The sequence below is a fragment of the Grammomys surdaster genome, unplaced genomic scaffold (assembly GCF_004785775.1).
Source record: "Grammomys surdaster isolate TR1022 unplaced genomic scaffold, NIH_TR_1.0 126013, whole genome shotgun sequence".
NCBI lineage: Eukaryota > Metazoa > Chordata > Mammalia > Rodentia > Muridae > Grammomys > Grammomys surdaster.
In genome coordinates this window covers 3,434,215-3,459,480 of record NW_021620828.1, presented here as the reverse complement: position 1 = coordinate 3,459,480, position 25,266 = coordinate 3,434,215, and the positions used below count along the sequence as shown (strand labels likewise).

At 46.8% G+C, this 25,266-nt stretch overlaps 1 protein-coding gene across 1 annotated transcript in view; it reads left to right on the top strand.

Moving 5' to 3' along the window:
• Prmt8 (protein arginine methyltransferase 8) overlaps positions 1 to 7,905 on the top strand; it is a 79,277-nt gene extending 71,372 nt beyond the window's left edge. Inside the window, exons 9-10 of the mRNA XM_028754529.1 lie at positions 6,163 to 6,284; positions 6,991 to 7,905. Of these exons, the coding sequence (XP_028610362.1) occupies positions 6,163 to 6,284; positions 6,991 to 7,074 (206 nt within the window). The 3' untranslated portion in view covers positions 7,075 to 7,905. The remainder of the gene's footprint in view (positions 1 to 6,162; positions 6,285 to 6,990) is intronic.
• Positions 7,906 to 25,266: the final 17,361 nt, after the last annotated feature.

The window sequence follows — 25,266 nt, the reverse complement described above, 5'->3', positions numbered from 1 at the left end:
TACTTATTTGTAAGCTATGTGGGCATGGAGATTTTTTTTTTTTTTTTACTTGTAGACAGGAGGCATAGATTCCTGTATCTCCTAATATCTGGCCAGATGTGGCAGTTTACACCTTCAATCCCAGCACTTGGGCAGCAGAAGTAGGTGAATCTCTGTGAGTTTGAGGTTAGCCTTGTCTACATAGTGCGTTCCAGGCCAGTCAGAGATACATCATGAGACCCTGTCTCAAAACAAACAAACACACATGCACACACACAAACACATACACAGAAACACAACACACATACACTCCTGTCCAATACCAGAAAGTCTTGCTTTGGATTCAGTGTTTTCTTTGATTACCAAGACTAGTGTCTCCTGGGCTCTATCATCTAGGCCAGGACTGATGTTCTCTTATCCTTAGGAAAACTAGATATTCCCCTGATCTTGGCCATTGTTGAGGGCTGCCCCCCTTCAAGGATCAGGTGAGATAAGCTCGTTTTACCAGTGGTCAGGAGCAGCCTGGAGAGAAGTAAGATTCTGCTTTAACTTGAAGGACAAAAAGACTCAGTGTAGCAATGGACAGGGAGAGTGGGTAGGGAAGATTGGTAGTGAGTGAACCATAGCATTTAGTTTTGTCTCTCCCATCTTCAGATGATGCTGGCTCCAAGCTTACCCTGTGGGTGATGAGTCAGTGGGGGCCCGCTGGGAAAAGCTTTATGTCTCAAAAGCTTGAGTCCTAACCCATGACTCTTTGTAAGGCGTCCTTGCCTATTGGACTTCTTGTCTAGAGGTGATTCCCTGGCTTTGTGATGACAGGGTGACATTCTCATGGCCCCATGAGCAGGAGGTTTGATTAAAGCTCAGCCTAGACTCACAGCTGTTGCCTCTGGGCTTCCTAAGAGAAGGTGAGGACTTGAAGTGTCTAGCCTCAGGGTCAGTCTACTCATTCTGTCTGTTGACTATCTCCCCTCCTATTACCCCACTCAAGTGGAAAGTCATAGTAAATCCAGGCAGAAGTTTATCCTCTGCCTTTGAGATATTAGCAAGCCATAACCCCTCTTGTTTTTGAAGAATTCCATAAAGCTAGGCTCAAGAAGGATGTTTGTAGTCCTACAAGTCTCTGATTCCTGTGTCTTGTACAGTGAGTGACTTGCAGTGTGTAGTCTATGCACTATAGCCCGCATCCCTCATGTCTAGGAAGGCATCACCCTAGACCATCAATTCAGAAACTGAGGGTGGTCCAGTTATCTGTGTCTTGACAAAACCTCCAGATGGCCACGATTCCTAGTTGAGTTTGTGAAGCATTGCTCTCCTAAAAGACAATCTTGAACAAGACGGTTGAGAGTTCAGCTGAGCCTGATTCCCTTCTGTCTCCTCAGCAAGGAATGCCCTCCGTACTCACCAAGTCTTCATACCTCTTATAAACTCTGTTCCTGCTTGTTGAGAGCCAGAGAAAACAATGCGGATGGTTAGTCTCTTGGTCCTCTTGGGAGGTTAGCACCGGTTTTGTGTCTAGTGTATCAATGAATTCTTTACTAGACCATATAGACTTGGCAGTAGACTCCAGACTCTCCATTTTTGTTTTTCAGGATCACAGGTACATACAAGTTGATCAATCCCACTATTTGTTTCAAGGCAGAATATCACGATTGGACCACTCATGCATGATTCACTTTTGGCTTGTTTATTAATACAATGAGTACTCGTGATCCACCCCCCCAACTCAATAACTAGGGTGGGATGAATTATTAACTAGGATGGAACTAAATTATTAACTACAATGCAAAGAGTAGCTAGAAATGAATTTACTATTATTTCTGTTGGAATGTAAGCACCCGAGTTGTTGAGCAAACTTAATTAAAATATAAATATCAGCTAAAATGGATAATGAATAAATGATATATGGTTATATTTATAATTAATAAATGTAAGTAAACTAATTCATACTCACAGAAGAACTCCCTGCAAGCCCACCTCAGAACTTGGTGGCTTAGATGCTACCTTAGTTTCTCTCCTTTTTTTTTTAATCTAAATGTCTCACTTCCACCCATCCAACCCATAAGGCTTCTAGATGAATATTATCCTAAATTAAGTATCCCTGTGTCCTGGCTATGGTATAAAGAGTTTTAACACAATCATGCATGTGCAAAACCAAGATATTGTTTGTGGGAGTTTGTGGATGTGTCCCTCCCCTCTCTGGCAGACACCCTCCCTGCTGATTCCCCACTGAGTTTTCTGTTTCAGACTCAGTGCAGCCAGCTCTGGGGGGACCCACTCACAAAAAGCAAATCACATACTGTGTAGCTCGAAAATGATGGCCACTAATGGTTCTGGCTGCTTTACAGCACCAGACAGAAGCTATCTCACACAGGCAGAAGCACCTAAGGCTTCAGGCTCTGCCAGCCAGGAACACAGCTGTCTCTGTCCCCTTGAACACCTCCTCTGTGGCTGCAGGAGGATATTTGATGCTGCCATGCAGTCCAGGAAGGTTGCGAGGTGGGTGGAAGCAGTGGCCGACTTCACATATTATTTTTTCCAAGGTAGGATGATCAGCACCAGAAATGACCTTGAGCTGGAGACTTCGTGGGTCTCAGGCAGCCTCTTCCAGATTTACCACCCTGTGGCCCTGAGTCATCTTCCAGGTCAAAGAAGCTTCTCAGCGCACAGTCTTTAATTTCCAAAAAGTTCACTAGACAATGCAGCTCTAAATGCACAACTAGAACAATTACTATATCCTACAAAGAGATACTAATCACTTAGCCACTAGGAATTGATACGGGAAGCACAATTCTCTTCCTTTAAAACACAGGAGGAGAATCTTATGTGAGGCCATTCCCACTGGCTCTCACGGTTCCCTGCTGTCTCTCCTCACCAAGACCAGTGCTCCCATAGCTCTGCTTCTACTATCCACTACAAAAGGTCTTCTGAGGGTCTAGGATCCTCAGGAAGTATGGGGATAGTCATGAAAAGCTGTGATCACCCTGGGCATTGTTGGACAGATTCAGAGCTGCACCTGGCACATAACTAGCATCCAAAGACCTTTGAACGCATGTTCTCATATTTGCAGCACTGCAGATGGTATTAATCATATTCACCCCAAAAGGCAGAGTGAAAGTCTTCAGTAATCTTCAAGCGGGGTGGCTGGGCTGGCACTCAGAATATTCCCAAGAGGAACTCATCCTCATAATGACTGAAAGCTGTGCCATCCTGAGTTATGGGTTGGGGCTGGGGAGGGAGGAAAGCTCAATCATGAATAAAGAGAGCAGGAGACATCATTCATAGCCCCATCTTTACGGTCCAACGTGAGTGCCGCTCCTCACACTGCGGCATTCCAGATATAACCCGGGTGTTCTAGAGAGCACCAGAATCAGGCAGTGTGTCTTCACAGGTACCCCTCAGTTTATGGATGGATATTTGCATGTCAATTCATGTAATAACACACCACCAGCTGCCATGGCTTAGCAGTTCCCTAATGTGGCTTGATATAACTAATAGGTTGTAAGCAGGGTGTCCCTATGATTCAGCTTTCAATTAAGGATGCTTTGGTAAGGAAAAAGGGAGATGTAGGGATGACTGTGCTGCATGAACAGACAGGAGCCATGTCCACAGGCACAGAGGGATATCTGGTCACTCTTCACTGTCTGTCTCACCCATATAACACCTGAGGGGATAAATACCTCGTCATAAGTCTACAAATGATGGTGATAGGATAGTTGGCTCTGTACATCTCACACTCTGAATCTTACTGTACAGGAGCATAGGGAGGAGGCTTGTTTATGCTAATTAGTTGAGTTGCTGAGGGGGCTTCCAGCACACCAGCTGACTCATGGTGGTACAAGATTTTTCAGGATCAGAGTACAAACCTGTGGCAAAGAAGACTCTAGGACCAGATCCTGTTGTCCTTCCTACAACACCTACCCAGAAAAAAATACCAAAGGAAACAGACACTTTAGCTATGGAGGCAGATACTATGTCTTGCCATTTCTGTCTCCTCTGTGTCCCACCTTCCCAGAATTACTGCATTAAAGATGCAAAGCAGAGGAAAGCCTCTAAATTCTGCTGTTTCTACTCGACACAGTGGAAAACTCAGATCAGAAACCCTGAGACAAACTGTGGCCACTGGCTCCACTATGATATGAAATGATATGTTCGGAGAGGTTCTTAATCTTTTGAAACAACAATCCTTCCATCCAAGGAGGGCATGGATGCTTTGGAGCCACTCATTGGAGGCAGACTGACCTCACTGGCCAGAAGATCTAAGCTAGGGAAACTCAGATCCTCGAAGGTCTCTCACTGGATAAGAGAGGAGGCTGTTTGACTCCCCTTCACTGAAGGTCTTTAGGAACAGGAGCGACACCTGCCTGAGTGGGCGGAGGTGGAGATGGGGGCGAGGATGCCGTCAGTCACACTCCAGCATTCTGCACACACAGTCAGAACTTGTCTTTTGACAGTTTATTTAGAGGTAATTGGCAGCAGGCGTGCTGAGAGCAGGTGGTCTGCCGACAGCAGCATGCCTTGCACGCTGGGTGCTAGGTGGGCTTGAGGCCCAAGCCTTGCAAGGCACAAGCTGTGTGTGGTATCTCGTTCCTCCATTCCCCCTCTAGATGCTCAGACTGCTTTGTCCTGTGACCTTGAGTTTTCATTGATTTCCAAATGCACACACTGAAGGCTGCTCTCACCTCTATCTGACCACTGACATTTGATCAAGCCAGCTCATTGCAAACAACAAAGGGGGGAGAGGAAGGCTCTTTGCTGTCATTAAAATAGATCTTGGGGTTTTTGAAAGATCTTTGAGGTCACCCCGTCTGACTTGATGCATGACAGTTGAACTCATTTTCAGTGGTGTTCTCAACACCTGGGGAGGAACCAGTACTTCAGTTCCTGTGACTGTGAGGCGGCCCCAGTTCTTCCTGCAGTTGCACTTCTGGGTCCTAGTAAGGCACATATAAGACTCCCGGGCAACAGTGTTTGATGTGCTTGAAGAGCTCCCCGGTCCTTCCCAACTGCTGTTGCTGTCCACGTCGGTTTTAAGTAAGAAGGAAAGTCCCCTGGGGGAAGACAAAGGTCTAAGCCAAGAAGAGCCCACCATAAAGTGAGGCTTCTGCAGCCCACAGGTTCCAGCCGAGCGTCTTTGGGCACATCACACATCACGGGATGCTGGGCTTTGGGCTCTTAACACCATCCACTTGCTACTAGACTCGGTGCTTCTAGACTGAATGTGATGAGAGCTAAGCAGTGCTAAGCAAGGCTGGCCTGGCCCCACTCTCTAGGAGCCTGCAGAGCAGGGAAACAACTGAGGGAGAGACGTTTACTCTGGCATCACAGTGCCAGACACTGTGATGATGTCAATTCTGGATGCTCTTGGAGTGCTGGATTTAGGTTGGGGTGGTCCAGGAAGGCTGGGCCTTGAAGGAGGAGGATGTTGTGAGTAGGAAAGGAAGAGTACTCTGGAGGCAGCCACTGCCTGAGAAAAGGACCGCATCCTAGGACGCAGGACCCTCCCAGTTAGCTGGAGACTACATGGAATTTAATGATGAATACCTTGGAGGTACACACATCATGATGGCCTTGAACTATGCAGGAGGGGTGATCCTGGAGTAAGACTCCCCCACCTCATTTCTTTCTTATACTGTTGGGAAGGCAGGGTTGGAATCTTACACCAGAACTGGACCAGGGTGCTGAGTACTGCAATGGGGTAGACTCACAGGCAAGGGAAGCTATCTGAAGGAGGGAGGGGTAAGAAGGAGGGTGCTGGTAAAGCTAGAAAACCGGCTGAGCTATAGAATTGGTGTACATGATGTCAGAAGTCTACAAATGATGGAGACAGGATGCTCTGCTCTGTATTTCTCACACCCTGAGTCTTCACTAACACAGGAGCATGGGGAAGAGGTTTGCTTATGCTAATGAGGTTAGTTGCCGAGTGGGCTTTGCACACATCAGCTGCCTTTCTTCTGACCCTCACTAAGATCACCAGTTCTGTCAGGCTGGGGCTGGGCTGTGAGTCAGGAGTTCTGGGTCTTGCTGCTGACCTCGAGTGTTGATGTGGGCAGAAATCAGAGGCTCGTAGAAAGCTCAGGACCTCTGTGTGGGCTTGAGCTGACTCTTGTTCATCACTGACCTCTCTCTCTCTCTCTCTCTCTCTCTCTCTCTCTCTCTCTCTCCCCTCATGTCCATCTTCAGCCCCTGATGCCCCCTACACCCACTGGAAGCAGACTGTCTTCTACTTAGAAGACTACCTCACTGTCCGGAGAGGGGAGGAAATCTACGGGACCATATCCATGAAGCCAAATGCCAAAAATGTGGTGAGTCTAGGAAGCCCTGCATGACCAGGGCCAAGGGAGACAGACACAGGGCTGACCCTGAGGGAGCTCTCCGAAGTTAACTCACCTAGTCTAATGCCTTGTATTCAAATAGACAAACTTCTAGCTGAGGCAAACAGCAACTGTGTTTGCAGGGGACCAGGCCTCATTGGGTGACCTCAACTTTGACTCTTCCAACCTCCAATGGCTAGAGGCTTTCTAGACCCTGACCTCAACCTTGAGGACAGCTCGTGGAAGCTCCAAGGAGAGCCTTTGAGACTGAATGTTGTATAAATGGGTTCTCCTTCATTTAGGGTGAGCTGGGCCAGGTAAAGCAAGTGTCTGGTTTATTTCTCCAGCTGGCCTGGTGGGACCTTTCTGAGAAGCCCCTGTACCTGCACAGATGCCAAAGGTCTGCAGGGTAGTTGAGGGTAATATCAAGGAAGACCCATCAACCTCATCTATCGCCTAGCTAAAATCCTACAAGTGCTTTCATGTGAGGACAGGGAGGCTTAGGTTAGCCATCAGAGCCCTTTCTGTGAGGATAATAGGGCACAAGAATGGTTTCCTAAGGACTGGTCTTAGAGGCCCCTTAGCTAGAAATCTCATGTCTACCTATCCCCATGGCACCAGGAGAAGTCCTATGCCCGGAAAGGGCTACAATCTCCTACCCAGTCTCATACTGTGACCCTTTGCTCTTTCCTTATAGCGAGACCTCGATTTCACAGTAGACTTGGATTTTAAGGGACAGCTGTGTGAAACATCTGTATCTAATGACTACAAAATGCGTTAGCACACGTGGGAAGCTGCGGAGAGCGAGCGAGAAGAGGCACTCACTTCAGTCTGCCACGCTGCCCCAAGGAATACTGTTAGGAGGACCACACTCGACAACCAGAGCTTTCGACTCTGCCTTGAAGATTGGCGAACTTGCCCAGGGCTCTCCTGGGCCCCCGCCATCACAGGGAGCCTCCAGCTCCTCTGCTCTGCCTCTGGAGCCCTTCACAAAGGCTTTGTTGTTGCCTTCTGTGCTGTGGCTGTGGCTCTGAGGATGGAAGCATACCCATGTGCCCCCATTGTCCTCCTAAACTGACTCTCTGGATCTTCCAAGTTTTGCATGCTGCAGACATCTAGGACAGGTTACTTCCGCTAGAACCTGGAGACATAGTGTCTTTGATAGCATAAGCCAGATTTTCTGTCTGTGTGATGGTGTGTGTGAGTGTGCGTGCGTGCGTGTGTGTGTGTGTGTGTGTGCACAGCATATACATTAATTTACTTGCCCACAAACATCTGTATATGCATGCATATACAACTAAGTGGGTATACTTGGGTGTTCATTCTAAGGTGTGTGTGTGTGTGTGTGTGTGTGTGTGTGTGTGTGTGTGTGTGTGTGGTGGGTGGATGTACCTAGAATCTATATTACTCTCAGAGGAGGTTCTGTTGCTTTTGAATAGGAATTTGTTTCGTGATTAGTTTTCCCCATCCTGATCCCTTAACAGATGTTACACAGCTATGAAACATTCTGTGTACTAGCTCTGGTCTCGTTTTGACTAGACTGTGGCTCTGAATCCTGAGCACAGTACTACGGGCTCTGTGGGCACTCAATAAACACACATGAGAAAGAAGCAATGGATACCTGTGTTCCTGATGCTCTGGAGAGTAGGGGTGTGCAGAGAGGGAGGGTGGGTAGTAAGAGACCACAGTAGGACAGAAAATCATAGAGCACAGCTCCTACTAGGTTTATATTTGTTCACTGGAAGTATATTTCATGGAAGGGGCATGTTGTATCAGCCTGAAAACACCTTTCTGTAGATACCTAGATCCTTCCCTGAGGAGACAAGAGGGTCCTGGAGCTGTGGAGTTGAGAGTGCTGGGAAGGTAGATAGAAACTGACCAACAGTGCTATTCATGTAGCCTGGAAGCTACTTGTAGTCTGAAGACTTATAGAGAAGCTTCTTGCCTGTTCTGCATATGGAAACAGTATTTCCACAAGATAGAAAGGCAATTTGCTTTACTAGGCTTGGCAGAGGGCTTGGCCTTTGTTTCTAGGTTATTCTTTGGCCTCTGGAATGTCTCACCTGTGTAGCCTTCCATAGGAGAGACATTCCAAGTGTTGAGGAGCAAAGGAATTCATTGGAACATGGCGTCCATTGTGGATTGGTGGCACCTAAGAAGTTCAGATGCGAGGGGAGGGGTTGTCTATGCACAGGAAAGGCAGCCCGTGAGGGATTGCTCTAGGTGGGGCTGCCTGAATAGAGTGGGTTATAGGAGGTGGTGACAGGGACCGAATATTCCAACGTGGCCTGACTCCAGGAGAGGCTCCTGTAACCCTCTCCCCAGCCTCCAGTCTCTTGAGTGCCCTGCTAGAGGGATTTTAACACTTTTCTCTAATAAAAGCCAACCCAAAGGCTATCTATCCTAGACAGGAACGAGCCTGCATAAAGTCTCTGGAGAATCCTTGGATAATTGACAAGCAAACTCAATGGCAGTATCTCTTTCATTTCTAGAACTCTGCTAGGAAATTTGTCAGCTTCCTCAAAGACTTGGAAGGAAAAATACAAAAATCATCACCCACCTTGTAGCTGACGTATATTGGAACACAGAGAGAAACCATAGAGTCTGTGCAGAGCTGAACCAGGCTTGCACCCATTTCCACATGCCCTAGGTTGATTCTTCAGAGCCTCAACCTAAACAGTCAAAGTCTTGCTGTGTTCAGAAAAATCAGTGAAAATTACATAATAATTTAATCTGTGTATGCCAGCCAAAAAATACAGAGAAACTAAGAGGGGGACAAAACTTAGCATTAGAAAAAGAAATTTAATTGAAAGGGGGCATTCTAGGGACATGAGAGGGAAGCTGTAGAACCGTCAACTATTGTGCTAAACTCTGTGCCTCTTATCCTGTGGCTTGAGATAAGCCTTAGAAGATAAGCTTCCAAAGGTCTCTAGCCCAGTGAAAGCCATCAGTTCACACTCAGCAAAGACTCAGACATAATGTATTCATTAATCAAAGGATTTTCCAAGAAATATTTGTTAGCTACTTAATGGGCCAAGTGGGGTAATTTGAACCCCTGAGTCCACAGGAACTTGATGGAACTCGCTCACCCTCTTAGACTCTGGTAAAATTGATTTCCTCTTACCCAAATACTAGAAATAAGGTCACTCAGCTTCCCTTGGTGCTGGCTTAACCGAGTCCCCTAGGTCTGTGCACCCTCCCTGAGAGTGTACTCAAGTCTCAGTAAGGACAGGTATCAGACACACTTGCTTAGTTACATTTGTTACTTCTGGGGCAAAGCATTTGAGGCAAAGACAGTTTAAGGAAGGGTTTCTGCTGGCTCACATTTCTAATGTATAGTTTGGTGTGGCAGAGGAGACACTGTGGCAGGGGTGTGACAGGGTGGCAGATATGTGGTGACTAGCCACAGTTGCATCCCACAAGGGGATGAATGCTGGCGCTCAGCTTGCCCTTGAATAAAGGTTTATTCATCCCAGGACCCCAGCCCATGAGATGGTTCTACTGACACCGAGGGTGGGCCTCCTTGCCGCAGTTAAATCTTTCTGGAAATAACATTAAAGGCACAGATAGAGATATGTTCCCATGGCTGATTCTAAATCCAGTCCGGTTGGCAATGAAGATTGACCGCGAGACTTAGTTCATCTCACCCAGAGGGAAACTGAGAAAACCTGCTCAGATTGCACCACGATCCACAAAGCCCATGCCCCAGCCCATCGTTTAGAGACCCACAATGATTCTGTATGCCAGCAGCCTGCCATGCCTCTCTAAACATCTGCCAAAGCAAGTTTATCAAACATCTATGAGCCCCTCAGCCCAAGGACAGCCAGAGCAAAGAGGGCAGAGAGTCCTTCCTATGTGCTGGTCCCCAGACTCATACCTCTGCTGTCTCCTTTTCTGATGGGAGCCATTAGCTGATAGACATCCCTCCTCAAGACATGAGGCAAAGGACCCAGAAAAATCCCTGTCCTGATTGTGGCTGGTAAAGTAGCTTCTAGAAAATAACCATTTACCCATGAGACTAGAGCAGCAGTTCTCAACCTCCATAATGCTGTGACCCTTTAATACAGTTCCTAGTGCTGTGGTGACCTCCTCACAATCATAAAATTCATTTTTGTTTCTACTTCAGAACTGTAAATTTGCTACTGTTATAAATTCTAATGCAATTATCTGGTTTTCTGATGGTCTTAGGTGACCCCTGTGAAAGGATCATTTGACCCTCAAAGGGGTCAAAACCCTCAGGTTGAGAACCATTGACCCATAGCTTTACCATTGGAAAGGGAGATGGCCCAGGATGAGATGAAATCATATAAAGCAATTTGGGAGCCAAGGAGACCCCAGGCGTCCCTTCTGGCCTGATAGAGATGATAGATGTGCAACACTCTACTTCCAAGATACAGCCTGGATACCAGTCCTGAGGCCTAGGCTCATCAGGTCTGGAAGGGCAGCAGGCACTGCAGGCAGAGCTTCAGTCAGTGACAGCTGAGGTTCCAGACCTTCTGCTTTGGCCTAGAGTTTGGGGGCAGGATTATGGAGTGAAGCAGAGCCCTGAGCAGAAGTGGCCTGTTTTGTGGCTTTGCTTCATTAGTACACAGGCTTGCAGCATCCTTAAGACCCATTTCCCAGCCTCTTGTACATGGTGGCTGATTAGTATCCACAGACTTATGTCTTTCCTTTAACAAAGAAAGAACCCCAGTCATGTGTCTGCCTCCGTCCGCCTCCCCAGACACTGTGGACTGGGCTGACCTGCCACTTCCAGTTTCCTTCCAGGCTCCTTGCCCACTTCCAGTTTCATAGAACCTACTATAACCCTGGGGCAGGTCCCAGTCATTTAGAGTGCCAGGGTAGAGCCATCCAGTGAAAAGAAGGAGCGCTTAAACACCATTAGGCATTGGAATTCAGAGCAGGCAGCTCTTCCCAGGGGAATTCTTCCCCTAGGCACATTTACTTTCAGTTAATAATGCATTGAGTTTGTACATACAGGCTACTTGCGCTTTTTGATGCCCAGAGTTAGTGGCTCAGCAGTTCATTCTGGAAGCCAGTGGTTGGAGCAGGCAAGAGACCAAGGTGAGAACTTAATGCTGATTGGTCTCACTAACCACGTAAGCCCTTGAAGATATGTTTGTCCAGTTTTAGTATCAAACAACCAGTCAATTTCCAAATACCATAAATTGCTGTAATGTGACAAAGGCACATCTATATGGCGTTATGTGTCAGAAGAACTGGAAGACCAGAACCATAGCAGCACCAGGGAAGGCCATAGTGTCAAGAGAAAGATGGAGAACTTCCTGAGAACATGTGTACAGGAAAAAAAAATGAAGGCCTGGAGATATTGACATAGATATTGGTTATGACAAATAACTGACACTGTGTCAAAATACCAGAGACAAACAACTTAATAAGAGAAATGGTTATTTTGGCTCCTGGTTTCAGAGGTCTTGGCTCATGGTTGCTTGATTCTATTGTCTTCGGACCTGCAGTGGAACAGTATGCTAAGGTTCCACTATAGTATAGACAGAGCAGGCTGCTTGCCTATAGTGGCTAAGAGACAATCATAGAGACAAGAAGAGGCTTGGGCCCCAATATTATCCTATAGCCATGCCCCCAATAATCCATTATAGCCCACCCTAAAGGTTCTGTTACTCCCCACAACAGCAATGCAGACTGGAGACCAAGTCTTCAACACACAGGCCTTTGGAAAGGACTCTCCAGATCCAAAGCTCAGTACAACTGTTCAAAAAACATGATTGCCTGGGAGTAGGGTCACCAAGAAGCATAGATCTAGTTGAAGGCAGGAGGGAGGTACCCTTGCTGTCTGTCGCAGGGGTGTAGGGCAATGCTCTCAGGTACAGCATGTGACACTATTTTATCTTGAACCCTGTGGTTTGTTTTCAGTCCCTGTTGGCAACGGAAAGATGTCTCCCAGTATCCTTTCTTGAGTTGTGTCTCCATAGACTATATGCTATGCAGGGGATATAGCTTTGGACAAACCAGGAAGCAGCTTGGCTTTCTGGGATTCCCCATGTCTGGGAAACAGACATGAAACATGAATGATCTGATCAAAATCATGAAAGAGAAAGTACAGAGGCAGAGGGAGTAGGAAGCTCTGAGTCCTAGGGTAAGATCAGGAAAGCATCCCTGAGGGCACAGCTTTAATCTGAGACTCAGAAGAGTGGGGAACAGACAGGAGGGTACAAGTGGGGGGAGAGGTGGAGGAAAGATCCATTGCAAACAGCATTGCTGAGGCCCCACTGAGGCTGAGTATGTTGTGAATGGCTCATACTGCCACAAGCAGAAGGCCAGAATAAAGCAAAGACAGGCGAGTGACGTAGTCGCAGCTCCAAGGTCAAGGGCTTTGCAAACCATGTCAAGGGCACCTTGTCCTCAGGCAACAGGAAGACACTGAAGGATTTTAATCAGGAATGTGACAGCAGAGGATTTGCATGCCGCACATGCACTCTGTCTAATGAGCTCAATTTGCAGCCGTTTCCCCTGGAAATTGGTGATAGACTTAACCCGTTGCCAACGTAAGAAAATGAAGTCCTAGAAAGGAAGCACTAAGCAGCTGTGAAAGTTCCAGGGCTCGAGTGGAGCGTGGCAAACCAGGCTGCCTAGGGGTTGCTGGGGTTGAAAACAGCTTGCAATAGATTCATCTTAAGGTTTGTGTGACTTCATTTGCATTGTCCTTTCTTGTGTCTTGTTACTGTGTTCTCTCCGAAAGGACAGCTTCCCCTTGGCTCAGAGGACATAACTACCTGGGAGGCAGACGGAGGTCGGTCAGATGGGTTCGTATAAGGCTGGATCTCCTTCTAGGGACTGCCAGGCTGTCTTCAAGACCCAGGCAGCTGTTTCCAAAGAGGCCTAATGCTTGGCATCAACTTTAACCAACAGAATGTATTCTTGAAGCATCTTTCAGAGGCTCTGTGGGTCATAATGGGTTTCTGATATGGTGACAATTGCTTTCTGGCCACGGTTGGTTAGCTCAACTGGAGAGTGTTTCGTGCTTGAAGCCAAAGCACAGGCTTCACAGAGTCACAGCTCAGCTCCACGGTCATGGATGATGCCTTGAACTCTGGCCAGCCTTGGAGATAAACAGTCCTGAGGTTAAGCCTTGTTCTTCCAGCACACAGCTGTGAGACCTGAAGCATGTTACTTGGCTTTTTGTGTCTGCTCCTGTATGGGCTCTTGCCCTGTTAAATGGGAATAATAATAACTCTTTTATCCTGGGGTTGTTCCAGTATCAAGTAATCCGGCATGAAGAGAGGGAACAGTGATGTTTCCTGTGTGATAAGTGGCTCACAACAGCTGCATATACACTGGAACTCTCCCTGTTACTGGAACTGAAATCTTCAGGTGAGACAGTGCAGATAGATGCTCAAGGCTCTCACAGTGAAAGAGGGAGAATCGAGTAGCCCCAAGATAGAGACTCTTCCTACAGTGGGTCAGAAGGCTGGCTTGCTGTGGGCAAAGCTAGAAGGCACATGACCCTCTGGCACCTGGAGACAATTCTGAAGGTGGCCTTGAGGATGCCTGGATTAGGACCCTGTATGATTTCAGATGAGGCCCAGACTTGTGGAAGTATTAAGTCAGCAAACACAGCTCAGGGCTGGGATGAGAAGCACCTAGTACCCAGTACCATCAGGTACTAGGCAGGTTTCTTGGCAAACCTTGGATAGCTCAGAGTAAGGGACACAGGGGTAGTTAGGAACATAGAGCGAGAAGACATAGTTCAAATCTCCCACTAAAGGTTGTGTAACCAGTAGCAAGCCTCGCATCTTCTCTGCTTCGGTTTTCTTTCTGGTAAAATGGTGCTGACCTTGTTGTCCATCCCACAGTGGAAGGGACAAGAATTGAATGGGACGTTAAGCAATCTATGCGGTGGCTACTCTCTTGCTACAGGTTGCTCCTTCAAGCCATACAAAGATTTGAGCCCAGGAATCACATGTTTTGGTCCCCTCTGAGCTCCATGCTGTCTCACTAGAATATTTTTATATCTGTCTCCCCTCCGTAAGTCAGGCATTGTCTCATTTCAATGCATTTTGGTACTGAAGACAGATCCTGGTTCATTCCAATTGTGTCAAATACCCAGAAATTGTAGTGTCACCTTGACGCCTATGCCACTGTGCCCATAGCTCGTATACTCCTTGGGAACCCACTGTGTGACCTTGAGTTATTCACTCACCATCTCAGTCTCTGTCTTCTCAATTATGAAGATGAAAGTGTTAGCCTGGAGTGATCTCCAGGTTCCTACCTAGATGGCTGAATCTTCCTGATTCTGTTGTTCTTGTTTTGTGACGTGCCCAAGCCTTTCCAAGAAGGGCCTGTCACCAACTTTGAGGGAGTATAATGGATGATGTTGGGATCTTCTTCTTCTTCTTCTTCTTCTTCTTCTTCTTCTTCTTCTTCTTCTTCTTCTTCTTCTTCCTCTTCCTCTTCCTCTTCCTCTTCCCCTCCTCCTCCTCTTCCTCTTCCCCTCCTCCTCCTCTTCCTCTTCCCCTCCTCCTCTTCCTCTTCCCCTCCTCCTCTTCCTCTTCCCCTCCTCCTCCTCTTCCTTCTCCTCTTCCTCCTCCTCCTCTTCCTCCTCCTCTTCCTCCTCCTCCTCCTCTTCCTCCTCCTCCTCTTCTTCCTCCTCCTCCTCCTCCTCCTCCTTCTCCTTCCTAGCAATGGGTGATAAACAAAGATTCAAAGAGCAAACGAAGTTTCTTCCAGGGCGGCTGGAGGGCATCCTGGAGGCGTTTTGATGCATAGCTACAGGAAATGGAGATGGGTCAACAGACAAGTCTTCTGGCCTTGATTTTTGCTTATTAGTCTGGACTCCATGGAGATAGGCTATCTGGGGGAGAATCATTTTAATAACTGAGAGGAAATGGAATTAAGGATGCTGGCTTCTGGCTGGCAGCGCCGGGTGACTCTTCTGTGGGGAGTTAATTTGTGTCTGCTCATGTTGCCTATCTGATTAGAAGCTCACTCATGTGTCACCCTGCCAAGAGTTTCCATTGAGATGGTCCCCTGTGATATGGCTTCAAGGGCTTTGTGAGGACAGAAGACTGGGGAGGTGCCCAGGGTAAGGGGAGGCAGAGTAAAGGACTCTTGGTCCATGCAAGGACAGGTCTAAATGTGGAGTGCACAAGACAACACAGAGGACCAATATGGGGGTCATTAGCCTCCCTTTGAAGAAGGGCTGCTCTTCCCCCAGGCCTCAGTTTCCACAGAATGCTGTGGCAGTGCCCTATAATCTGTAGTTTAGTATGCACCTGGGCTTTCTGTCACCTACTTGGTGTACAAACCACAGCCAGATTTGATCATTCGATTCACCTATGTGCAGGAAACTGTGACTTGTGATCCTCTGGGTGAGAGATAATACAGAATTTAGTTTGTCCGGAGGTTTGAGACCTGACATCACCTCATGCTGAGAAGGGGAGTCAGCAGGTGGTTTCATCAATGTGTGTGCCACACCCACGGCTCAGGGCAGGCACTGAGTGCTCAGTCCTGTATGCGAGTAGTCAGAATGGACTGCTCTCAGGCTTGGTCACGGAGTGGGCATGACAGGTGTGGGGAGGCTGAGGACCTGTTAGGCATCTACTGTACTAACTGCCTGCTGTGTTTCACAGAGAAGTCACTAATGCTCTCAGAAAAGAATCTTGGCTGGACAAAGACAGTAACACCAAAGAGCAGACCCCAGGTCAAGGAGACACCCACACACTTTTGAGACTTTTAATTTTCTTCTAGTCCATTCTGTTATTGTTGCTACTAATTCTAAGGTTGCTTGATAACTCTCTTCAAGCTGTATTTCTTTACTTTTGCATCCTCCTGGAAGATAGAACCCAGGATTTTAGACATGGAGGTAAATTCTCTGTCACTGTGCTATTCTCTCATTCTTAAATATTTTAAATTTGGGACAGAGTGTCACTATGTTACCCAGGCTGACCCTGAATTTACTTTGTAGCCTATGAACATCTTAAACTGGTAATCCTCCTGCCTCAGACTCCTAAGTAGCTAGGATGACAGGCCAATGACAGGATACCTAGCCTGAGGTTGTTGGTTTGCTTGCTTGTGAGGCAGATTCTAGCTATGCAGCCTGAGGTGGAATTGAGCTTTTAAATCTCCTGCCTCAGCCTCCAGGATGCTAGGATTATAAGAATGCCACCATCATGCTGGGCTTCTTCCAACATCTAATTACATTAAAATCTCTAGGTGTGGGGAGTGACAAGGACTGATTCTTTTTAATTAAGTAAGGCTATCAGAAGTAGCATAAAACTAAGCTAGTTAAACTCCCAGATGACTTGAGTTCATTCCCAAGGTTAAGAAGCAGAGCTAGGGACCATAGCCTGGGCTAGGCAGGCAAAGGGCACAGCACAGGCTGGATGTGGTAAGGCTGAACTGTGGTGCAGTGCAGGCTGACTGGGGGCAGTAATGCTCTGTCCAGATAATGTCACAGTCATGATTTCAATGTCAGACACTGTAGCTGGGTCACTGGTGGCCATCACAGACAGAAGACATGAAATGGTGTCACTTATCAAGCCTAGAATAGATGATACTCAGGTTCAGCGGGTATATGGCTTAATTTACGGCAAGAGAAAACTGGGTTAGGCTGAGGAAAGTGAGTCACGTCCCTAGATGGGTTCCCAGTAAGCACAGTCCTTGGAGCTGAGGCAACAGAGAGGTAGTAGCGCTCACTGTTGGGGGCTATGGAACTCCAATAGATGCCTTACAAGGGGCAGCAGGGCCAAGGCTGTGAGTGTCCTGAGGTGGGGGTGAGACCTCTTTGCTGGAACACCAAGTGAAGGCTCTGGAAGGCTGAAGACTACAAGGCAGTGAACCAGAGCCAGCTGCTGCTCACTGACATAGCAGCCTGGATAAGTCCCTCTTCCTGAACAAGATATGGTCACAGTCCCCATGACCTGAAGGAACCCAAGAGGGCAGGCCACCTGTGTCTTCACTTGAATACAACAGTAGTGAGAGACTCCAGTGGCCTTTGTTGGGTAGTGGCTACCAGTCAGACCCTAGCTTTCTCTCTGGGGTTCTCATGGCACCGAACAGAGACCAGCCCCAGGGTATAAATTTTCTGTGCCTGAGAGGAGAGGGATGGGCAGAAGCAGGGTCATAGGTCTCATGAATGGAAACTGCTTTGGGATGTGGCAAAGTGGGGAAGGGAAGAGGTATGGATGGGAGGACAAGGAGGAAGGAGAGAGGCCTCATCTGCTTGTTTGTGTGTGTGTGTGTGTGTGTGTGTGTGTGTGTGTGTGTGTGTATGCATGTGAGTGTGTGTGTTCTGAATGCGAGATGCCAACTTCTAGCATATTTTTAAATCCATCAGATGTGAAAGGCTGATTTAAATAGACCCGTGGTGTGAAGCTGGTAATTCCACTTGCTACAATAGAGAGGCTGGCAGGGCCCTGGCGGGGATTCAACACCCCTGCCCACACCAGGGAAGCAGTAGAGCTCTTGGGGGGGGGGGGGGACACGCAGGCCAGGTGTTTCCCTCTGCGAGATGGGACCCACAGGAAGGAGGGGACAGAGGATGGAAGGAGAGGACCTGGGTGATAGGAAAGAGGGTGCAGGCTTTCTCATCATTGGGTGTCAGGATGGGTAGAGCAGGGGGCTGAGCCTTGGGATTCATCCTTTCCACTGCTCCTACTCCCGGGAGCACAGGGCCAGGAGCACTTACTCCATTGGTGATCAGTGCTCTGTGAGGTCCATTCCCCCGGAGATATTTCAGCCGGATGCTCTGTTTCCTGGCTCGAATTCAACCTCTGGAGCTGCTCAGAGCAAGCTTAATGCCAAAGCCTGCCTATGCCCCTGGAGTATGAGCTACCCTCTCCCTCTCCAGTCTTTGCCAGCAATGGTTTCAGTGCAAGTCTCTTTAAAGCTCAGGCATTCCTGGGTGCTTCTGAGTGTATTTCTGCTGTGGATGGTGCGGTAGACTTCCAGGAGCAACAAGACTCCCTTCAGTTGTCTGTTGAACTGTTACTCAATTCACTCTCTTGATCTACTCTGGGGTCCATAGACACCCCTGTTGGCATTCAGGGTACAGAGACCCATGGACACTCCTGTTGGCATTTGGGGTACAGGGACCCATGGACACTCCTGTTGGGGGACTTACCTTAAAATGGAAGAGGCAACTATACAATCAGAAGCTTGTTCATGGATAACATGCATGCCTAGAGCCCCAAGGGTCCCTTCCTCTGAAGGGTCCAGGGAGGTGTGGAGAGTCTGGGTGTTGGAAAAGGTCTGAGGGGTGGGAAGACTGTGAACACTATAGTGGTGTGTGTGTGGTGTGTTCCTGTGGGTGTTTAGGGGTTTCCTCTTGTGTGCCTTAGAGTTCCTAGGGCAGAAAGTACTTGTTTTCCGCTTCACTCTCTGAGATCCTCATGTATCCCAAGATCAACTATAAGCACCCTTGGGCTTCACTTTCTGATGGGAGAAAAATCAGTCCTTTCTTCATGTATAGACACAAATGTTTCTAAAAATGGTCTTTCTTAAATTGTGATGAAAATGGGCACAAACTTTACAGTTTAAGCCATTTTAAAATGTATAATTCAATACCTTTAAGTACATTTATAAAATCACATGGAGACATTCCCATTTTCCATTTCTAGAACTTTCTCATCCCCCCAGGGTGAAAGTGTTCTATAAACCATGTTTACAAAGGTGGGTCATTTTGGAGCATGCTGTCTGAAGTATTCTCTGGTCTATACACCCACCCAGAATCTATTTTGTACCACACTCCGGTAAATACAGCACTGAAGGAGACCAGAACTCTGCTGGGGACACCTTACAATTTATGATGCCAGGTCAGCACAGCTTCAACGTATAGCAGAAAGAAACACAGCATGCTTAGATAAAAGTCCAGAGCTTGAAGAAATGTGATTTAATTGACTTTTCAAGAAGTAATGGGAGGGGCTTTTACCTGTGATCCCCACACTTCTCTTAGGTATCTAGAAGTGTGTTTTCCCCGTCTCTCCATCCTGCCATGCTCTGGTACCTTTTAATAGCTACAGCTTGCTTGGAGCCATTCAGTTGACTAGACTTTCCCCCTCAGTCTTCACTTGCCTTTCTTCCTTGCCCACAGTGGGGAAGAGAGGCCACATAATTTGTACATGGGGCCTTATTCTGAGCAGGCCTTTGGGAGTTAGAGAAAGCTTTCAGGATGAGCACAGTGGAGTAGGAAGGACCGGTTTCATACTAGGAGGACAAAGGAGAGCTGGGCAGGGAAGCATCTGCTATGCATCGGGCATTGAGCCCAAGTCAATTGGGCTGTTGGGCTGCCCGGGGGTAATGGATTGCCGCTAGCAGCTGGGGTGGCTGTGGGGAATGAGCTGGAGCACTCTGCTGGGCATCACACTGTCTGAAAGGCAATCACAGCACAGCAGCAGCAATGCTCTCCACCATGTCATTTTAAAGCCACAAGGAGTACCTCATTTGAACCAGCTGAGTCTGCCCACACCGAGTTTCCCAGCCTGTAGGACCTGGGCCCCCAGCACAGCAGCTCCTCCAGGAATGGGGCTTATTCTAAAGAAAGGATGCTTTGTTCTCAAAAGCTCACATAGACCAAACTGAGACTGTAGTGATGGATAAACCTGCCCTTGGGACCTCAGTCCCATGTCTGTCATTCTCTAGAGTCCTGTGGTCAGTATGTGAATGAGCATCACGCACAGCAGTTAGCCATTTGACTGGCATCATTACAGAAGAGCTAGGAGAGCCCATGAAGGTGGCATTGAAACACAGCCCAATACTGTCCTTGGCCTAGCGTACCTGCTCAATGAATCGTATTTCTCTAGCCACATTTCCAAAATCCACGACGAAGCCCATAACATCCTGATCCTAATACCCATGGATTTCAATTCTTGTTTCCATATTAAAAGCAACAATCCCGTTGCCCTGTCTGTAGTCTTCAGGCATTTTTTGCTTAGTAGTGCAGGGTTTTTATGAGTTGTAGTTTTTATAGGTCAGATGGATCCAGCCATAATTCATCATGATGGTACAGGTCTCTCTGGTCCTCAGAGTCCTCATTTGTAGAGAGAGGAGCTTCCTGGTACCATGACAAGTGCCTGCACATAACCCTCTTGGATCTGAGCCATAGCCTTGATGAAGTCCCAGCTAGGAACAAGGGTCGGTTATTGGACCTGATTCAGCCAGGATGATAAATGGCCCCACCTCACCTGTGCTATCCAGTTTCCACATTGATTTCAGGTCCTCGGCCAAACACCATATGGTTTCCCCAAATCCCAACATTCTCAGCAATGTTCTCCTAAGTAGGACACTTTGATTAAATTGGCCCAAATGAATCATGTGGAAGGTTCTTCAGTGTGACTGTTACTGGTAATGAATATGTCCTCTAATAGAAACACCAACAGAGATAGCAAGGTAGGGGTGCTGGAGATTCAGACAGCTCTTGCATCCTCACATCCATCATAAGGAGGGAAGGGTTAACTGATGAGAGGCAAATGCTGTGGCTCCTGGCTGAGCATGAAGACAGGGAGAGGCATCATGCTCCCAGGGGCAGGGGCAGACTTGGAAACCAAATAGGGCGTTTGATCCCAACCAGCAGGCACCTAGGAATTAGACTCCTGCTTGTAGACTCTACTTTCATTGTTTTGCAGAAAACTACCTTTTATTTTTTTCAAATGTAAGATCTGATTTTCAACCTTCCCACACTTGTCCTTTCCCCAGCAGAGTTTGGCAGGGTCTCTGCTGCGCATGGAGGTATGAAGCCACCAGCATCCCTTCTCCCACCCAAGGGATTGACTACTTCCTTGGGGAGCTCATCTCAGCAAGGGCTTCTGGGAGCTCAGTTTGGAGGTCAGAGTATCAACTGTCTAAATGTTATCTTCACTCATTTCATGCAGAAGGGAGGAGAGACTCCAGGGAGCAGCTGACAAGGAGACCAGATTCTCACTGTACTATATGCACTGTGACAGAAGAAAAGGGAGACTTTATTTGCACACAGGGCAGATTTGAGACTTTAAATATAAGCTATTTTTAAACAGTATTTATGCATTATTATCACCAGTGGGCTGTGTGTGTGTATGTGCGTGTGTAGAGTGCACAACTGCCACACACATATATGGAAGTCAGAAGATAACGTCCAGGAGCCAGGTCTCTCCTTCCTCCATGGGTTCTTGGACTCGAGCTAAGGTCATTAGGCTCTTGTGGCTGGTGCTTTTACCCACTAAGCTATCTTGCCACTCTAAATGTAAGCCATTTTAAATATGCCCAAATGACCTGGGGGAAGCCATGCCTGAAGAACTAGAAGAAAGGGTGAGTCATATCTTTCCAAGTAATGGAAATCAACCAAGACAGAGGGATCCTAACAAGGAATGACATGAATGCTCTGGGGCTATGAAGTACAATAATGATCATAAAAATGTACCTACAATCTGTATTTGATCAGGCAGAAGAAAGAACCAGTGACTTTGAAGGCAAGTCAACTGGGGTTCTCCAGACTGAGGAACACACACACACACACACACACACACACACACAAATGGGATAAAAAAAAATAAATGGTACTTCAAAGACCTACGGAACTATCAAGAATACCAACTATGTGTAGTGGAGCTTTGGAAGCAGAGAAGACATATGAAGAAGTCATGGCAGAAACCTTCTCAAACTTAGGAAAACCATCAACTTAGTCAAATCATCCAAGAGGCTCTACAGCATGTAAGCAGGAGGTACTGATAGAGACCTATAGTTGGACATGTAAATCCAGCCAGGAGAGACCAAGCACTTTGAAAGCACAACGAGAAAAGAGACACTTCCCACAAGGGATCCGTGACGAGACTTAGCTAATTTCATACCAGAACCCATGGGCGCCAGAGGCAATGGGATGGCATAGCTATGGTGCTGAACGAGCAAAGGAAGTCAATTAAAAATTCTCTATCTCCAAAATGATACTTCCAACCTAAGGGTAAACTAAGATATTTCCAGATCAAGAGAAACTGAAAGAGTTTCATTCTGGTAGGTATGTCCTTCTGAGAAACACTAAAGGGAGTCCTTCAGGTGACCTTGAGAGAACTGGATAACATGAATAAACATGAAGGAATAAAACACACTGCAAAATTATACACTTAAATGTGAAAGAGAATATAAATGCACTTTAATTATAACTTCTTTAAAATAAATATTTATTAATTCTTTGATAACTTCATACATATATTTCTGATCATATTAACCCCCATTTCTCCCCCAACTCCTCCCAAACCCACTCCCCACTCTCAATACTCTCCCCCAACTTCTTGTGTTTCTGATAACTGAGTTCAATTAGTGCTGCCCATGGACTCATGAACATAGGGCCACTCACTGGAGCATGGTTGACCCCCAGGGACCACATCCTTAAAGAAAACTGATTCTCCATCCCTAGAAGCCATCAGTAGCTACTCAGCTGAGGGCAGGGGTTCATGAGCACATTCGGCTCTAGGCGGGAAGGCAGACCGGCTTGATCTTGTACAGATCTTGTACAGGCAGCCACAGCAGCGGTAAGTGCATGACTGCAGTGGACCAGCTATGTTCAGAAGATGCTGTTTTGGCCCAGTCCTCCTCAACCTCCAGCTCTTACAATCTTATCACCCTCTCTTATCGTCTGTGACAGTCCCTGAGTGTGGGGTGGGTAGGGTGAGATATAAACACCCTAACTATAGATGAACATTCCATTTATTCTCTGCATTTTGACCACTCATAACTCCCTTTAAAGGTCAAACTAAAGGATGAATGTATAAAACAATTATTTTAAGTCTTCACGAAAGGTTCAGGATATATGAAGATTTAACTGTTGATAATAAATACATATCAACATAAAGAAGATGAGAATAGAGGTATGTAGAATCAAAGTTTCATGTCTTACTAAAATTAAGTTATTCTTGATCTAAATATATTATTATAAATTGAAATGTTCATGGTAACCCTCATTGCAAGTACCAGAAGGATATATTTTTAAAATAAAGCAGGTAAGATAATTAAATGATGAGCCAGAAAATATCTATTTAATAGGAAAGAAGGTGGTGATGGAAAAACAAAGGAATAGAATATATATTACATATAAGAAGGAAATAGCAAAGTGGCAGACATAATCTTTTCTTATCATTTAGATTAAATGCAAACAAAAATTTCCAATTAAAAGACACTGGAAAATAGATTTTTAAAAGATGTACCAATGATATGGTGTGTATCAGAGACTCACTTTAAAGATACAGAGATTGGAAGGTGAAAGAAAAATATACACCATGTAAACAGCAAATAAAAGGAACCATGAAATAGACTTGAAGACAAGTTTGTTGCTGTGACAAAGAATGTCACTACATACTGAAGATGTCATGGTTTGAATATATTTCAACTTAGCAGTGAAGCCCTCAAAACATGAAGCAAACAGATCTCTGAGAGTAGCAGCGGTAAAGGCAGCTTAGTCTCAAATATTTGACCCCCATTTCCAAACCCCATAGGAGCTTAAAATTCTACCACTAGTGACTCATTCATTTGACCAGAAGCACTACCTCTCTTAGAGTTCTTTGTTATAAAGCAAGTGAGAGTCATGGATCTGTTATGCTTGTTAGCACCTTAGTCAGACTGGTTCAAAACCCTTGGAGCACTGCTCACTGTAGACAGTTGAGTCATTTGGCAAAGTTCATACATATGATTAAAGGGTCTCCTGAGGAGAGTGGGGAGCCCAGAATTAGATGAAGAATGGGACAGTGAGACTAAAGAACGGGAGAGGGGAGAGAGAGCATGTCACAGGGGAACATGAAATACCTGAGAGGCTGAAACAATCAAACTCTAAGTAGGAACAAAACATCTTGGATACTGGTTTAGTGTAGGACTTCCTGACTTGGCAACCTAGGGCTGTGGGTGGCAGCAGACACAAAGCATCATGGCTCAGCTAAAGGCAAGAGAGTGAGGGAACTGCAGGACTGTCCTAAGCCAAGGTCACTCATAACTAAACAGCCATGGACTGGCCCTAGGTCTCACCTGCTACCCCAGTCCTAGAGAATAACAGAGGGGAAGTGGCAGAGACTGGGGCCTGAAATCAGCGAGACCCACTGCTGGGACACAGGCCTTGACAGGAAACCCAGGAATCCTGGGAGTCCATGGGAACAAATGACAGCACGGTCAAGAGCAAAGTCAGCTCTAACTCAGAACCCAGCCAATGAGCTGAGCGGAGAGATGTCCAAACGAGCCAGTTCTGGTAAGTGTGCCCACTCCAGGCAGATGACTGGAAAGTGGGATGGGCTATGACTCCATGCTACCAATGAAACCAGGCCCTGGTACCAAAGGCCTGTGAAATACTGGGTACTGCACTGAGTTCTTCACGGCCATTGTCTCTATAACTCTTGAGCTCCATGTAAGGAAGACACTGAAACTTCCCGTCTATGATAGATGATCAAGAAAGGTGACTAATCAGCAGAGGTGCAGATGGGATAGAGACAGAGGTTCTTCAGAGCAGTCTGTCAGCCTCTGGGGCAGGGGGTATAGCCCCTGAGGGCGGCTCAGATCCACACAGTATCTTTAAAGGAGCCACATAGGAGAAGCTGAGAGCTGGGGACAAGGGACGACTCCTCAGAGCCTCACTGAAGACCCTATTCTTCTCTTTCCTTTATAATGGGGCTAAAGAAAGGAACAACTGAGGCTTCTCTGACCCTGAGAGCTCCCTGTCCTTGTTCCTTTTACTCCTAGGCCTCTAAAGAATCATGGAACTTGTCACATGTCCAAAGGCTTGGTACCAGTGTTCTCCCTCTCTCCTCCAAACCCTTCAAGACACTTTATTTATGAATAAGAATGATATCCTTACTTTGGACATCGCGGACATTAAGGCATCTGGGGCCCAGAGGATCCCAGTAGAGTCTGCTAGCTCTGTGTATTCCAGTTCCATCTCTGTTTGATCACAAACAGAGGGGCTGGCCACACTATTCATGGCCGTCCTACCTTGTACCTGTCCTACACACACACACACACACACACACACACACACACACACACACACACA